We start from the raw sequence: 17,158 nt of genomic DNA, 5'->3' as shown, positions 1-17,158 counted from the left end.
TTGGCATTATTGCCTCTAAAGGGTCAAAAACTTGGTAAAGATTTTGTCGCACAATGCAATTCCGTCCCTTATTGACTATTTCTAGAATCAAGCAAGACATATATAATTTTGATAGATGTGAAGGTTTTGAGCCTTTTAGAGAACCAAATAATAGTTACAAACGTTTATTTTAACAAGGTTATTTTTACTTTATTTAAAAAGTAATTATTAAACACGCTTAATTTTCTGTCACCGGTTGAGAGTGATTCCAGGCTGAGAATGATCGCGGAAAATCGATTTTGCCGTTAACGACATGCCGTTGCTACGCTAAATCGAAACCTCAAAAAATATAGATTATCAAAAAATTAAATGAATATAACCACAGAATGCATCACTTTAGATTTTTTAATTTAAAAAAGAAAGAAAATTTTAATTTTTTAGAATGGCTGACCTCATATGAGATTCGAAATTTTCTGAAAGAAAAAGGAGGAAATTATAGCGTTTCTAAAGGATGGTGAAATTCCAGATGAAGTGACTCAGAATCAGAATGAGTCGAATTTCAGGAGAACGGCATCATTATTCAGATTGTCGGACTCTAAAAATGACATTGTTTACCTCAAAGCATCCGGGATCTTATTCTGTACCTTGGCTCTCGAGGAAGTAGAAGAAAAGAAACTGTTTATCGAAAATCTCCATCTAAAAAATTTACATCCTGGTCGAGACAAACTGCTTTTTCTTTTTAAAGATACTGTTTATGGATCTTGTAGAAGTGAGGTTATGTCAGTTCTCAAACCATGCTGCCAATGTCAGGCGAAAGACTTGGACAGTTTAGAAATAAATTAAAAGACTTGTTTTTCTTTAAATGAATTTTTCTTAATATCTTGCCTTATGGATCTCTGAGTTGTCAGCCATTTAGTGTTCCCATTGTGACCTGGAGTCTCAAATATCAGAAAAGATGGTCACAGTAGATATAGATAGTATTTCAACACCCGTGAGACTATCCGTTGACCTAATCACTAAGTATGTTGTAGATTTTTAAGAATACTAACAATAGAAGACTTGCTTAAAGAATGACAAATAAGTAAAGATTTTAAGTAAGAGGAAAGCATACTAAAATGAAAGTTTATTAGGTTTGGATACTTAATGACTTGTATTTAACCTTCTCGGTCGTTTGCCGTTAACTATTGGTGTTACGGCACTCGGCTAAATCGATTTTGCGCGATCGTTCTCAGCCTGGTATCACTCTCAACCGGTGACATTTTTTATAGATTAGGGAATGATAATTTAGTAGTCTCCAGACCATCATTACAACCTACTGATAAAAACAGTCAAAATTGTAAATTTACCCGATTTTAAAGCTTTCAATGAGTGGTTTGATCGTTTAAAGAAACGTCATCAACTTTTTTCAAAACAATTTCTGGTGAAAAAAAGTCATGCGAAATATCGATGTTGAAAAACTTTTTTAAAACTTATGATAATTATCTGGAAGCATATTTAACTAAGGATATCTTCATTATTTAACTAAGGATATCGTACAAAAACAAATTAATTCTGTATCATAAGATATAGTACCGATTATATAAAATTTCTTTAAATTAGGTCAATATTTGGAAGAAAACAATAAACCATAAATAAAACTTATCTCAAAAATGCTCTTTTGTATATGAGAGAATCTCGAAGGATAAATTCGAAATGAATGTTTAAATATTTATAAGTTTCAGAATTTTTTTTAAAGAAAAGGCAACTTTATCGTCTGTTATAAATTCTGTTGCGATTTAAAATTATAACCAAGGATGTCTCATTTTTATTTAATTAACCAAGAAGCGGATAATGAACGTTAATTTCACGTGACGACTGGTCATTTTTGTTCCTTACGATTCTAAGGTACCCATCTTCCCCCCAAGCACTACCCCAACTATTTTTATATTTAATTTCAATGCCTGTTTTTTATGAGCCAGTATTCTTTTCCATTATCTACCCCATATCCAACGAGACACGCTCCATGTAAGCCTTTACATTCAGTATCATCCAAGATTCCTATAATGCTACACATTTATACCTCCTGAATAAAAATAAAAATATTTTGGTATACAAATTGTAATCCCAATAGGACCAATTTTCAGTAAGGTTCTTAACGCCATTGATTCGGAATAGTAAGTATTGACATAGTCTGTGACTGCTATTGGATTGTTTTTATATCTACATTCTTCTTTCTATGATAAAGTAGTTTCATAAACCATTCCAAGATAAGGGTATTGCTCAGTTGTGCTGATTCCCCCATTTTGAATAATATATTCATAAACGTCATCCGGATGTCCGCCTTTACATCCACAATACTTACAGCAATCAAGCACGTTTTGTTCACTAAAACTAACCAACTTGCCATGTTTAATCGCATATTGACTTTCGAGACTGGCAATCTGGAGAGTAACTATTTATTTACAAACCGGGCTAAATATATAACATGATCCACAATTAAGCTGATTTTTAACACTTGTGACTACATTTTCATTTCTCCAGTCAAAAGATAATGGAATGTCATAGTTTTCCGCAAAATCTCTTTCATTTTCTGAAAAAAAAGAAGTTCCGTAGTGACTTGTGCTAAAATAATTTAATTTGTGTAGCTTTAGAAATTCATCCTCTGCCTGGGAATATTTTAGCACAAAACGACCATATCTGCAAACGAGTTTATTTCTAGTTGGAAAGACGTAGCATTTCTTTTAAATTCCAAATTGTGTCTATCAATCAGAGCTAAATTATTTTGAAAAATTCGCCGTCTTTTTAACAGCTCTGTCTGATTGTATTTTTTTGCTAAAAATTGTATATTTTAACTGTCAACCAAATTTTTTAGTGAACTCATCCCATCGCTGATTACTTTTCGTGTCATATAAACTAGTTGAATTTTTTCTTTTCTTGCCGACTTTGATTTGAATTTTAAAGGTTGCACAAATATATGTCAGAAAAATGACCCAAAAAATAATTGACTTCATAATTAAATAATTATGTCAAGAATTAATATTTTATTATTTTTTCAAACTATTCTATCATTCAATGCACGTTTAGAAATATACAAAAATCATAATTAAAAAAATTCTTATTTTTGACAACTTTTGTTTATTCTCTAGTTCGGCAAAAACTGGCTTGCGTGCCTTTAGTGGCTCTTTCAAGTTTTAAGTAAGCCTTTTCAATTTTTTATTTTTATTTATCTATTTTAAGTAAAAAATAAAATTATAATAAAATTTGTATGTGTCAAAAATGGCAAATTTGCGAGAGTTTACTTTATTTATGCCATCAAATTGGCAAATGGACTCCAGCTGGACCAACCCATCTCTCAAGAGATGGAAGACGCGACAGAAACGATTGGAAGTGTTTTTGAGAGAGCCTTTCCCTCTTGAATCTGGAATTAAACATAAAAAAGAGGGAAACAACACAGAAGAGACATACTTTGTCTCATTAACTTTCTCTCTCTTTTCGGCTTTTTCTTTTAAATAAATAAATTCATTCATTTCACTTTATTTAGTTGTAACTTTTTTATACGTTTTAATTTTTTTTCAGAACTTCTTAATTTATAAAAGTTAAAAGATAGCTAAGCCAATGGCCTCACGAGACACCCGGCCAGCCTCCCTCGTCGACCGAGCGAAGGAAGCGGAGTGTCTTGGGGCCGAAGATCCCAGAAGACTCCACGGCGATTGGAGTAAGATTTATCGAGCGAAAACGTGTCCAAACAGGTAGAATCCCAAATAAGGGATTTCCCCTGCTCGTATGGAAAGGTGGACATGCCGTCTGGGCGTTTGCCGTTCCCTCTATCCAGTCCAACAAATTTATAAACGAATTATGGGCAACTTGTGATTAACTGTAAGGTGCACATAAGCAAGAGCATTGAGATCTGGCGTTGAATAACCTATTAGCAAGAATAAAGTAGAATTACCCTTCCATTTGTCAGTGTGTATCACTGATCCCGGTGCGATATTTTCCTGTATTGCGGGGGGGAGTGAGACCAATTACGAATTGTATGGTTGGTCCATTCCAGTTGAAGCCGACACCATAAAATACTGTGTCTGTCGAAACTCCACATGTACATAAAGCGAATACATGACTGTAAGGTCACTTTCGTGCCTTCGAGCGACGTACCTAAAAATAAAGTACTCTCTTATACCGTTTCTAATAGAACTTTTTTTCTTTGGGAAAGATTCCAACCTCTTGAAGGAAGGCAACTGACTGCATTTCAGTACGGGGAAGTTCATAGTCCTACAGTTTTGCAAATTTTCGCCTGACAACTGTATCATTCATCTCCACAAGCCGGTAAAAAATTCAAATTTAAAAAAAAATAGAATAAAATTTACAAAATCGGCATAGTTCAATTTTTTAAATTTTCGATCTAATATTCATAAAAATTTTCATTAATTCATTTAGAAGCTATTTTCGCGCAGGATGAAATGCAACAGTACCCAAAAATCAAATTTAGAGAACCATTTTAACACAAAGCAATTTGCAAAAATATTCAATTGGTGACTCAAAAAGAAAGCTGAGAAGAACTTGCTAAAAATATTTAAATTGAGATTTCAGTGTTTAAATAATAGCTTCCAGTTTTTTGATAAGTCACGAGATCGCAAAAAAAGGAAAATTATTTACCGATGGTGAATAAATCAAGTGAAAACTATTTCACTATTTTTTAAATACGACAGAAATCATGAATGAATATGCCTTTATTTGCAAAAATAGTAGTCTACAAGATTAGATGTCTTTGAATGTATCTATTAAACAAAAATTGGCTATTTCGATTTCAAAAACAATAGATAAATCATTTTGTTTTTCTTTCCAAAGAAATCAGTTAAAAAGAATATTATATGGGATTCTTTGGATGGCAGGCCACACACTGGGCTTCAAGCACCTCTAGTTGAAAGCAAGGCCTTGAGGTTTGTTACCAATTTCGATGTCCCAAACTTCATATTGAAGGACTAATTAATTAGTGGCCATCAATCCTTGAGTATCCTTTTAAATCTCGACTTTGCAGACTCAACCACATCACAAGCACATTGTTTCCGGTTTTCACTTTTAAGCCTGAAGCGATAGAAGATAAACTGAGACCTCACAATTGACCATTTCTTGTGCCCGAGCACATAATGGACCACATTATTTACGGTATTTTGGTGTTTTCTTTTAATAGTCTCCGTAGATTGGTCGTCAGAAAGGTTTCTGTTTTCATCGTCAAAAACCAAAATAACAAAAAATGTATTTGGAATGTCAGAAGTATAAAGTTATTATACATATCCTCGGAATTGACCTCAGCAAAGCGTTTGATTGGATTGATCGGAATAAACTACTCAACTTGCTTATATTGCTGATCAAGACAGTGTAAAAATAACTAGGCTACTTCTTTTAAATACTTCTCTCAGTGTAAAATTTGGAATTACAAAATTTCGAAGATTAACAATAATACAGGAAACTTCCAAAGTGATTCATTATCCCTAATTTTATTGATTCTATACTTGGAAGCTGCTTTGAGATAATTAAGAAACAAGCTTGGATCACTTTATGATGATATCACAGAAACTGAAGACACGGGGCTCTTAAACATAATCATATATAAAACTAAAGCCGGGATGTGATTGTGTTGAACGTTGACATCAAAATTTTTTACAATTGAAAGAATTACAATTGTTTTATGTTATAATTAAGATGGGAGCGAAAAACTCCGTCCACTTGTGATTGGAAAATCTAATAATCCGCGTTTTTCCAAAGGTTTATATTATCATTTATATTCGGATTACAGATTTAATACTAAATCATAGATGACATCAATTATATTTCAAGATTGGATAATCAAATGAAATGCTGTGGGAGAAAAATACTTACAATTTTGGACAATGTCCATGCCACATTATTTCGACGTTATCGAATATTGAAGTGCACTTTTTGCTTCCAACAACAAGTTACTTACAACCATTGAATTCCGGAATAATACATAGTTTGTAGGCACATTACCAAAAAACTGTCGAAACTTTAAAATTCGAGAAAAGAAATTGTTGATCAAAATCTATTGAATCAACTGATTTCAACATTGAATATTAATGATGAGATGGATGTCAACGAATATGTTTTGGTGGACAGTAATGCTAAAACAGACTGTCATATTGAAGAAGACTAAGTATTGTCTACAATTCAAAGAATCAATGACAGTGATGAAGAAGATATAAAATAAGATTTTACTTAAAAAAGACCTTCTGAAAATGAAATGGCTAATGCGTTCGAAGTTATACAGCGCGGGATCGAGTTTACTCAAGGGATGTCGGAAAAAAGCTTACGATACTATATTTATTTACGACAAACGATTCGAGATTCCAAAAATAGTTAATAATTTGAAAATAAAAAATGAGAAATCTTTCTAGGAAATAAAAATAACCCATCTGGTAATTTTTTTTGAAAAATGGAACCGACCGAGGCACACCTGCGGCATAGGCATTCTATTTTAAATTATTTAATTAAAAATTCAGATCGTCAGTGAGTTCTCTTCTTCGCTTCATTTTCTACTTCTGCTTAAAAGTAATTGTTCAGCTGAGTGTCCTCGTGGTATCTCGGCTCCAAAAATATCAAAAAATGACCTCTAAAAGTCAACTAAATTGAGTCAAAAAAAATCGAAAGTTGACCTAAAAGTTGACCTAAAAAGAGCCAAGAATTTTTTTAAATCAGGAGTTATAAAGAATCATATAAAATTTAAGGTTCTCCGGTTTAAAATTCCGATCTTTTGTCTAAATTTTATGGAGAATTGAAAATGAACGCTCCACAGAACATGTAGTTGCCTGACATTGGAGTAGTCGCAACTTTTCCATAGGCGAAAAATTTTTTTCTCCGTTAACAATTTTCATAATTTCATTCTTTTATCAATATATTCTTTTATTTTGCAGGTACAGTCAAACCTCTATTGGTCGCCACCTCTATTGCTCGCCACATTTTTTCCAAAAAATTGAGAATTTCTAAAGAAACCTCTATTGCTCGCCAAATTCTAAATCTCGCCACTATTTGTAATTATTAAAAAAAATTTTCTTTTGGTTAAACTGACTTTAAATATAAAATAATTTTAACCACGCTTCATCCAACATGCGCAAGTGTACTAGACTGACGTTCATTGAAAAAAGACGCATAATAGCCTACATCGATGATAACAAGCATATGACAATGGAACATATAGCCTCTGTTTTCTCTTCCGTTTTAAAAAAAATTTCCCGAAGATCAATCAATGATCTGAGGCTTGAAAAACAAAAAATACTTGATAGTGATCCTCTTTTCTCAAGCAAAAAACGACTATTCAATCTAACATATTCAACTATTGATACAGAAGTTATGAAATGGATGGAACATCTCGAACTTCGTGGCGGATTTATGGACGATAATTCTATTCTTTTGAAAGCAAAAAAAGTCGCCGATCTACATGGAATTACTGATTTCAAGGCTAGCAATGGCTGGCTCTCTAAATTCAAGAAACGGAACAATATTAAGTTAAGAACTTTTCACGGAGAGTCTTATATGACTAACGTAAACTTTGAAGAAGAAATAAATTCTTTTATCTCAGTAATTTTCACAAAATTGCAAGAATATGAACCTGCAAATATTTATAACGCCGACGAAACACGAATATTCTACAAAAATATTCCTTCAAAAAGTGTTTGACAGAAAAATCGCCTAGGGAAAAAAATGCTAAAAGACCGGTTTATTGTATTTCTTATATTTTGGATTTTCTTTGTTGCTGTGTGCAAATATGACGGGGACAGATAAAAAAGTCCATTGATGATTGGAAAATTTAAGAAACCTGGATGCTTTAAGAATTTTAATGTGGAAAAACATATTGATTATAGACATTCTGAAAGGTCGTGGATGGCTAGCAAAATTTTCAACGAATGGCTTCTTCCATGGAATCGTGATTTTCAAAAGAAAAAAAACAAAATTCTGCTTGTTGTGGATCGATGCCCTTCACATAAAATTTACTCGAATTTAGTATCAATTGAACTGCTATACCTTCCTGCAAAAACGACCACAATTTTACAACCTATGGATCAGGGAATCATCCGCTCATTTAAAGCGAACTTCAACAAAATTAAATTTGATGCGATGTTAGAGAAAATTGACAATGGAACTGATCCTGTCGATTCACACAAGAAGCTGAATTTAAAAGACGGCCTTTTGTTTACGTATTTCGGATAAAAAATGTTACTCAAAAAAACTGTATTTTTTTTCAGATCGAGTATTTTCAAAAAATTAATAGCCTTCCGATTGAAAAGTTTGTGGACTCAATTTCAGGAAGAACATCTGCAATGCACTCCACGCACCCTTGCGGTCATATTATAATTATAATAATGGGTATAAAAGAAATATGAATCGAAAATATGTAAATGGGTTCTGTAACTAGCATTCCAAAATTTCATGAGTTGAACTTTGAAGAATCTAATTATGATGGTTTTGGATTGTCTCGAGTCAACAAATGAAGGATAATACAATTGCATACGCTCTAGATATTTATCAAGATACAAATTACAATGTAGAATGGAATTTTGCTGAACTACTTGGAAAAAAAATGAAGGATAAATATAAAGGAAAGTGGTGTTGTTTATAGGGGATTTGACATTTTCTATTAATCATTTCAAAGACAATTTTATTTTTTTTACTATCGATGGGTTTAGACCTATCTATAGTGGTTGTGACATTGTTGTCTTTGAAGTTTAAATCTTTAAATTAATTTTCGACTAACCAAAATTCATTCTTATATTCTTGTACTCATTCTTATATTCTTGAATTCTTGTATTCTCACCTATCTATGATCCCATCTCATATTCAATCGTTTCAAACATTCCAATGCTTAATTTGCTTAACCAATAACACTCGCAAGAAGGCGAGAAAGTGCTTTGACTGTCAGAGAGATGTGCACCTATCTTGTGCCGGCTTAACTAAGTTATCATCTGCAGCCCTTGCAATCTGGAAATATCCAGCGTGTCTCAGTGCATGTCCCCTAAAGCCAGTATCCCTTCAAAATCCCCCACTTCCGTCTCGCCCGGTTGTTTGTGACATCCCCTTCGAGGATTTGTTATCCACTGTTGCCGGTCTGCGCCGCGCACGGAAGATATGCATAAAAATTCCGAAAGCAGCTCGGATTGCCGTCGCTGACTCGCTCACTAAGACCATTGTAAACGCCCTTGATTCTGACCAGCCTGCTGATTGGCTGAAATTATTTTGCTTTGGTTCCATGGCAATTGGCACACCTTACAGGGCAGTTCACTGACTTCGCAATTAGAGGAAAATTTGACCCTCTTCGACAAAAACCTATTCACGGTTCTTCCCATTCCCCCCGTTGTACTTGAGCCTTCTTTAACAAATAAACCTGAACGTACTAACCTTCGTAATACAGTCCACGCCAAGCTTATGGAAAATGATGTTAAAGCAGCTGTTCGCCTTGTGGCTTCCGATGACATTGTTCTACCTCCGTCGGAAGAGCTTCTCGAGTCACTCAAACTTAAACATCCGGCTGCCCCCACCGACCTCCGTGCTTTGTCAGTCCTCTCTGGAACCCCTACACATTCCTTTACACCCTCGGAGATCTTAAGCTGCATCGCGAGTTTCCCCCTCAGCAGCAGTGGTGGCGTGGACGGTCTTCGTCCTGACCACCTACGTGACCTGACGTCCCCGGTTACAGGCGAGGCAAGAACCCGCCTGGTGAAGGCAATCACAGCCCTTTGCAATCGGTTTTTCTCCGGCGACCTTATCCCGTATGCACGTGACTTATTCTTCTCTGCCAATCTCACTGCCTTTAGGAAGACCGATGGTGGAGTTCGCCCCATCGCTGTCGGAAATGTCTTCAGAAGGCTGGCTGCTAAGCTTGCTTGCAGGCTCGTTTCTTCTGATCTATTTTTCGGACTTGTTCAACTCGGAGTTTTGTACCCCCTGGCGCTCTTGTCATATGGAAGACCTAGCTCTCTAGTATTCGGTTCGAATATTATTCCTTCAAGTACGGGAGTTCAACAGGGCGATCCACTAGGTCCCCTTCTCTTTGCCTTGGGAATAAATGGAATAGCTCGGTCGGTTTCTTCCGAACTGAATATTTGGTATCTGGACGATTCCACTATTGGCGGCTCCCCAGAGACGATTTTCAAAGACGATTTATCGTTGGCACCTGCACTTCTGAGGATTGGACTGGAAAATAACCCCACCAAATCCGAATTAGTCAGTCTCAACCTTCCTGATAAACGCCTTGACGACCTATCATCGTCCCTCCGCACTGGTCTTGGCCAAGTGCGCACGACTGATGTAAATGATCTCCGGATCCTCGGATCCCCCATCCTGCCGACCGCTATTAAGAGTGATCTTCTTACTAAACATTCCACGCTAACTGGTTTGCTGGACCGCCTCACGTTTTTGGACAGCCACGTCGGCCTGTTTCTTGCGAGAAACTTCTTCGCCCTGTCTAAATTACTCTACTCCCTCAGAAGTGCATCTTGTTACCTACATGAGGACATTCTCACTGATCTCGGCGACTTTCTTCGTTCGAAGATCGAATCAATATGCAATGTCGAGTTCGACTCTTTATGGTGGACTCAAGCTTCACTCCCCGTACGCCACGGAGGCCTTGGACTTCGAATGATGTCGCACTGCCTGCCTACCTGTCGTCACTTTCTTCGTGCCAGAAATTCATGGGCACGGTTCTCCCAACCGATTTTGAACATTACGTGTCCTCTGAGATATCATAGGCGGTCCTAAAGTGGCACTCGCTAGGATTGGAAATCCCAGAGGATCAGTATAAGCAATTTGTTTGGGACCAAGTCCGGCTACAATCCTGCATCCAAACGTGCTGGGTTGGTTGACGTGGTGTTCGTGATCTAATGAAAATTTATATCATTTGCAACACTTCGAACAGTCGTAAGCGGTGGATCTACTGCGCAACTTGTTCGAATCCATCTCACATGTCCTGTGCCAAAATGACCAAGAAGGCAATGTCCGCTATTTCCACTTGGAATTGTTCTTCATACCTGGGCACAGTCCGAAGCTATCCTGTATGGCGTCCAAACCCCTCCGACCGGGCGCCGTTTGACCCAGTTTCGGCCAACCATCTTCCCTTATCTTTGATTCCGACACTATCCCGTCTGCTTCGGGAGCTCTTCTCCGTGTTTTGATTTTCCAGAGAGACTTTCCTCCATTGACCACTTTATCCGCACCTATACTCAGAACATATGCAATTCCCCCTTCGACAATATGGGTTGGAGACAGGCAACCATCCCATTATCTTTTGAAGGGCTCGGCATCCGCTTATGTTCCGACCTATCGTTACCTGCTTTTCTCGTCCGTCTCCGCGAGCCACACACTTGTCATGGAAATTCTACTCTCCTTCTGGCACTCTTCTTCTACTCTCCTTCTGAAGGCGGAAAAGGCCTCGTATGGGATGCAACCTGCTGGGACACCTTTTCTGCTTCTCATTTGACTTCGTGTGCTCTGGAGGCTAAATCTGCAGCTAAGAAGGCTGAGCGACGACAGGCGACGTCCCGTAGTGCATTGAGATCGTCCCCGTCCTTCAATTCTTTACCAGACCTCTTTAGGTCTCTATCCAGCGTACCCGGGAGAGTATTTCTTGGTCGCCCACGGAAACGATGGCCCCCAGCTTCGAAATAGTCCTTCATAGCGGGAGAGTATTTCTTGAACATAATATGTCGCGAGCGCAGCGCGCGACCGAGCGCAGCGAGCGACCACTCAATTTCTAGATCCGATCAATCAAAAAATCTATAAATTGACAAATACCCAGGCTTGTATTTGGGATTAAATATATTCTGTCACATGCCTCAGGGATTACTATGCCCCACTCGTTACCTCCGAATTATTTCTGAGAAATAATTGATTAATGATTTTTCAATTTTTTAGAAAAATTAATTGTTTTTTAATGATAATGGTTAAGCATTGAAAAAATAAAAATCCATAATATTATTAATTTTTAAATTAATAAGTAAATCCCTAAAGAAATTGGGACATCTCCGGGACCCTCACTTCCCTAAAGAAATTGGGACATCTTTGTTCTTCGCGGTCCAAGGACCCTAGGGAATTTACTTTCCTCATTCAGAGGATCCTGCTGGCTGTCATGCGTGGCAACAGCTGTTCCCTCCGTCTCGCTGGGAGAATTTATTAGTTTGTTGACTTTACTTAGTAGTTTGACCCAGTCAAACTTAATTTTAATTAAGCCTAATAAATATTGAGCACAAAAAAAAAAAAAAAAAAAAAAAAATAAGTAAATATATTTCAATCATTTAAATATTTTAAATTGAAATTTTAAAAATTTAGAGCAATGGTAACGAGCGGGGCATGGTAACGAACAGGCATGTGACATATTCGATAACAAAAATTAAAATCGATGCCAAAGCAGAATGAGCTTTAAAACCGATTTCATAAATAAAAATAATATTTTAAAATTTATAATTGATATTTTAGAATAATGAGAAAAAATCTATGTTCGACTAGAAATTGAGTGGTCGCTCGCTGCGCTCGGTCGCTCGCTGCGCTCGCGACATAATACAGTCGAACCCCGCCTTGGGCACCCTCGCTTTTTGGGGCGATTTTATTTTTTAGTACATTTTTCATCAATAATTTCCAAATTTGGAAATTATCAAAACCCCAGTATGGGGCACTTTACTAATTTATTTTAATATTATTACACAATAATTTGTTGAATAATATTATTTTAGAACAATTTATATTTATCTTTGTGTAATGCCTTCAAAGATTTCTATTGAAAAAAAATTAAAATTGCAAAGTGTCTACAAACTTCTTCTGAAGAGAAGTTGCAAAAAAATTCAAGATAAGCAAAGGCACTATTGGCCGAATAAAAAAACATTTCTTCTTTCATTAATACCGGATCAGTCATTTCAAGATTAGTTCAAATAGATGAAGTTGAACAAGCTTCTAATGAAACAAATCAATTTGAAAAACTTGAGGAATTAACTTTTAATGCTTTTCGTCGATTGAGGGAAGATTCCTTTTCTATTTCGGGTACATTAATCAAAGCGATCGCTAAAAAAATATCGACAAAATTGGATTCTCGAACACCTTTTAAAGCCTCAAACGGTTGGCTAGACAGATTTCAAGTTGGAAAAGATTTAAGAAATAAGAAAAAATGAAATTGACTGATTATTTCAAAAAAATGTTTTAAAAATAATGATTTATTTTAATCAAAATCAAATTAAAAAACAGAATAGAAATCTATCAAACTATAGAGCAAAAAAACACATCTTATTGTATTATCGGCATATAAACACTTTGGAAGATGTAAAAGAGTTCTTTGTTCGCAATGTAAACCAAAATGTAAGTTAAATGAACTATAATTCAATAGTTTGAACCAAACTCCTGTTTGGAAGGGCACCCCCGCTTTTTGGGGCACTTTGGTGCCCCACCCCGGGGTTAGACTGTACTAACTAAATTATTTGTTGAGTTAATTGAATAAATCTATGTGATTGAAAAAAGTTGAATTAATTCATTAAAATTCGATAATCTCCGTACAGGAGTAAATATTTCCCAAAGACACTTCGTTCGCCTGGTCGACGGATACCAAGGACAAGTCACGATCCAAGAGAGTCATCTCGGCTCCTGGAACGTCTGTCGATTGCTGTGATCCGAGGGAAAGGCTTGGCCATTCGCGAGGCTGGCCGGTAAAAAAAATTATTTACAAAAATTATAACTTTTTTTCCATCGATCTTTCTTTTCTTTAAAAATCTTGGTTCTTTTAGGCAATCGTTCGTAAGAAGATTTTGTGATTTTTTTACAAAACAAAAGAGCCAAAGAGTTTGTATCTAGACTGGATCATCGTACCAAGCCAACTGAATTTTAGAACGCATTGAAATCAATTTCTTCCGGACAGACCCTACACACTTCCACTCACGAATCTGGGATAAATAAACGCCTCCGCTCGAAGTCATTTCGAGAACAAGCGGATGACATTATGTCCCACTACAGCTCTATCTGTCAACATGAACAGATCAAATCGTGTACATATATTGAATTCCCCTCCGTCACCAAACGTCTCTCCGATCATGATAGACTGGATGGACATACGTGCCCTAATCTTGAATGCTAAGAAAGACCCAGACGGAATATGGGCCGAATGGACTTGGAGTCATCACGGAAATCTTTCAAACTTTATTGAAGTTTGGATATGTCCCCATGTTATGGAAACAATCAACTATAATTCCAACACTCAAGCCGAACAAGGATCCTCGGGACCCAGATTCTTTTCGGCCCATCTCTTTGCTTTGTGTCGCTTCGAAAGTTTTGAAGAGATTCATTTTGAATCACATATATCCGCACATCAATCTGTCTAGATCCCAACCTCTAGCACCTAACAAAACTAACGGACTTCATTGCGGATGGTTTTAAAACAAACCACCACTTCGCGCAATTCTGGCTTCGATTGACATCGCAAAAGCCTTTGACAAGACCTCCCGTCATGTTCATTCAAACAAGATTACAGCGACGAGCATTCCTCCAATGATTCAAAAATGGCTCAAGTCGCACTGTGTTATGTCGAGGACGCGGAATACTTACCCTATGGAGTCCCGCAAGGATTGGCCTTCTCCCCGGACCAGCATCCAGAGTTGAAAATTTTTGGAGAACGCCTCCCCATCTCAGAAACTCCGAAAATCCTGGGAGTGATCTACGACCAATGTTTCACCTTCTCCTCTCATGTTGACCACATAATCAAAAAAGTAAACAAAAAGAGGAATGCCCTCCGTGCAGTGGCCGGATCCTCCTTCTGTCAAGACAAAGAAACGCTAAGAATAGTCTATAAACAATATGTTAGGACTTACCTTAACTACGCTAGCCCCGCTTAGGGCTCCTCTCTTTCATCCAACAACATTCAAAAACTACAAAGGATCCAAAATAGTGCTCTCCGAACAATTATTGGATGCATGTTATTCACTCCTTCCGACCATCTCCACTGGGAAACCACCATTTTCCCTGTGGAAGATCACCTTCGCATGCGGAACCTGCAATTCCTCAGTGGGGCCATGGAATCAGACCACCCATATCATTTCCTCACCCATACAAAAATAGAATAGTATGATAGTACCCACCATTGCAAATCTAAAACGTGAACTGTCAAAAATTATTGAGCCTTTCTCCGAGAAATCGACCATGTCTCCACCAAGGCTTTTCGAAAACTTGCCTGGAACAAACTGCTAGACGACTCTCCTTCTATGGTGGATGACTCAGAGTCTTCGCTGGACAGAGAAACGAGAACATCTCTGGCACAACTTCGTTCTGGAAATTTCTTCCTAATTGATGAATCTGGCTATTGGTCTCCTCTTCCGGAGCATCTATGCCTATTGCTTAGAGAAGCTTTCTCCGGACCGGGGCCTCCGATGGGCTAGACTTATGGAAGCACTCGCTGCTGAGCGCCTGAAGACAGCTGGCCTCCTACAAGCTAGACAGGTTGGAGTAACTATTGGCCTCATCAACCCTATGAATTTGGAAGAAATTGATAAATTAGTCAAAGATACTTATAAATTTGAATGTGCATATGAAACCACCTTGCAAAGAAAGACTTTACTTACCGAGAAATATGTTTAGAAGGGGACTGATATCAACCGTTTGGCAACTCGATGAAATAGAATGCTTAATTCTGATTATACAAGGCGACATAACGAAATTGTTAAATGCATACATTTGCACCTATACAGAAAATTTAGATTCAAAAAATCAAAAAAGTAAAGACTCACTCTATCCAAAGCGAATAATACAAATGCATGTACAGTAAAACCTCTCGAATCCGCCGATTTTGGGACCGACCAAAAAATCGGCGGATTAGAGAGGCAATTTAAATAATATTTTATAGTTGAAATGTGAACTTACAATATAGATTAAGTATTTCTTTTTATATACAAATGACTCAATACATAAAATTATTTATATTCAAAAAAATCAGAAATTTTATTTTTTTTAATTGATTTTCTTAACATTTCCCCAATTCGCATAATATTTTCATGATCATCTATATCTGCATTTACCTGAGAAGCATAAGTTTTAATAATCTCTAGAGCTCTGATGCCTTATTGGAATGGGTGTAGGTAACATATTTTCCAATGTTGAAATTTTTAAAACACCTTGGACTTTTGAATCTTCCTATCATCACAGGCCTTCTTTTATCGGAACCAGAACAATTTGCGCATAATAGTAACGAAAATCGATCCTTCGACAACTTTATTCCAGGCCGTGATTTGGTGCACACACTTTTGGAAGGAATCGCCTTGTAAAAAACACCAGTTTCATCTGCATTATAAACATTGTCCAATCCATATTGTTCAATTTTTAAACTCATTGTTTCATTAAAATCAGTAATAGATTGTTCATCATGATTTACTGATCCACTGTCTCCGTGAAATTTTCTTAACTTGATACCATTTCGTAATTTAAACTTTTCTAGCCACCCACGACTTGCTTTAAATTCTGGAAAATTTTTTCCAAACTTAAGAGCTTTTGCAATTAACATCGAATCTGATAGAATTGCTCCACTAGATTCCATTAAGTTAATCCATGTTATCATCGCTACATCAATTTCATTAAATTTGAGTTTTGGAATTCTCGTTATGTTTAATTTTTTGATGTCAGTCCTATTCAAAAGGTCCGATTTTGATTTAAGATCGTTTATAGTTCTCGGAGAAATTTTCTTTTTAACCGTGAAGAAAAAATCCTGGAAATTTGAGGTGCAGAAACGAATGGGTTGTCAGAAATATAACGTAGTATAGAAATTTTTTCGTTGATAGAAAGTCTAACACAGCGACGCATCACAAAAATACAATTTAACGTGTAATGAGAATTTTAAAATGTTAATTAATTTAACTTACAATTAGATAAAAAAATTATTTTTCATAATACATGAGGAGCGAATTCGAGAAACAAGCGGATTCAAGAATCATTCATAGGAAATTTTAAATTTTTGATTAAAACAAGCGGATTCGAGAAGCGGCGGATTCGAGAAGCAGCGGATTCGAGAGGTTTCACTGTAATTAGTTAAGTAATGTTAGTCAAACTGAAAATTAAAGAACTATATGGTTTTTAAATATCATCAACATTGAAGAATATTAGAAGAATAGCAACATAAATAAAAATTATTTAAAAAATTTAAGCTATTTGATAAAATGTGCGTTCATATTATAATTAT

At 36.3% G+C, this 17,158-nt stretch overlaps 2 protein-coding genes across 2 annotated transcripts; one reads left to right on the top strand and one right to left on the bottom strand.

Annotated features, from left to right (window-relative positions):
* The first annotated feature begins 7,077 nt into the window (after positions 1-7,077).
* Positions 7,078-7,647, top strand: LOC115228335 (tigger transposable element-derived protein 4-like). The gene has a single exon (XM_029798939.1). It carries the CDS (start codon positions 7,078-7,080, stop codon positions 7,645-7,647), a length of 570 nt encoding a protein of 189 aa, XP_029654799.1.
* An 8,383-nt stretch (positions 7,648-16,030) lies between these two features.
* On the bottom strand, positions 16,031-16,540 carry LOC115228334 (tigger transposable element-derived protein 6-like). Its single transcript, XM_029798938.1, has one exon. The coding sequence runs from the start codon at positions 16,538-16,540 to the stop codon at positions 16,031-16,033; it is 510 nt and encodes a 169-aa protein (XP_029654798.1).
* Between the last annotated feature and the right edge of the window lie 618 nt (positions 16,541-17,158).

This window comes from Octopus sinensis, unplaced genomic scaffold (assembly GCF_006345805.1).
Source record: "Octopus sinensis unplaced genomic scaffold, ASM634580v1 Contig10331, whole genome shotgun sequence".
NCBI classification, from domain to species: domain Eukaryota; kingdom Metazoa; phylum Mollusca; class Cephalopoda; order Octopoda; family Octopodidae; genus Octopus; species Octopus sinensis.
This window is presented reverse-complemented; position numbering and strand designations above follow the sequence as displayed.

Bases quoted from the DNA above. Each gene is read 5' to 3' on its own strand.
- LOC115228335 (XM_029798939.1), top strand. From the start codon at position 7,078: ATGCGCAAGTGTACTAGACTGACGTTCATTGAAAAAAGACGCATAATA.
- LOC115228334 (XM_029798938.1), bottom strand. From the start codon at position 16,540: ATGATAACATGGATTAACTTAATGGAATCTAGTGGAGCAATTCTATCA.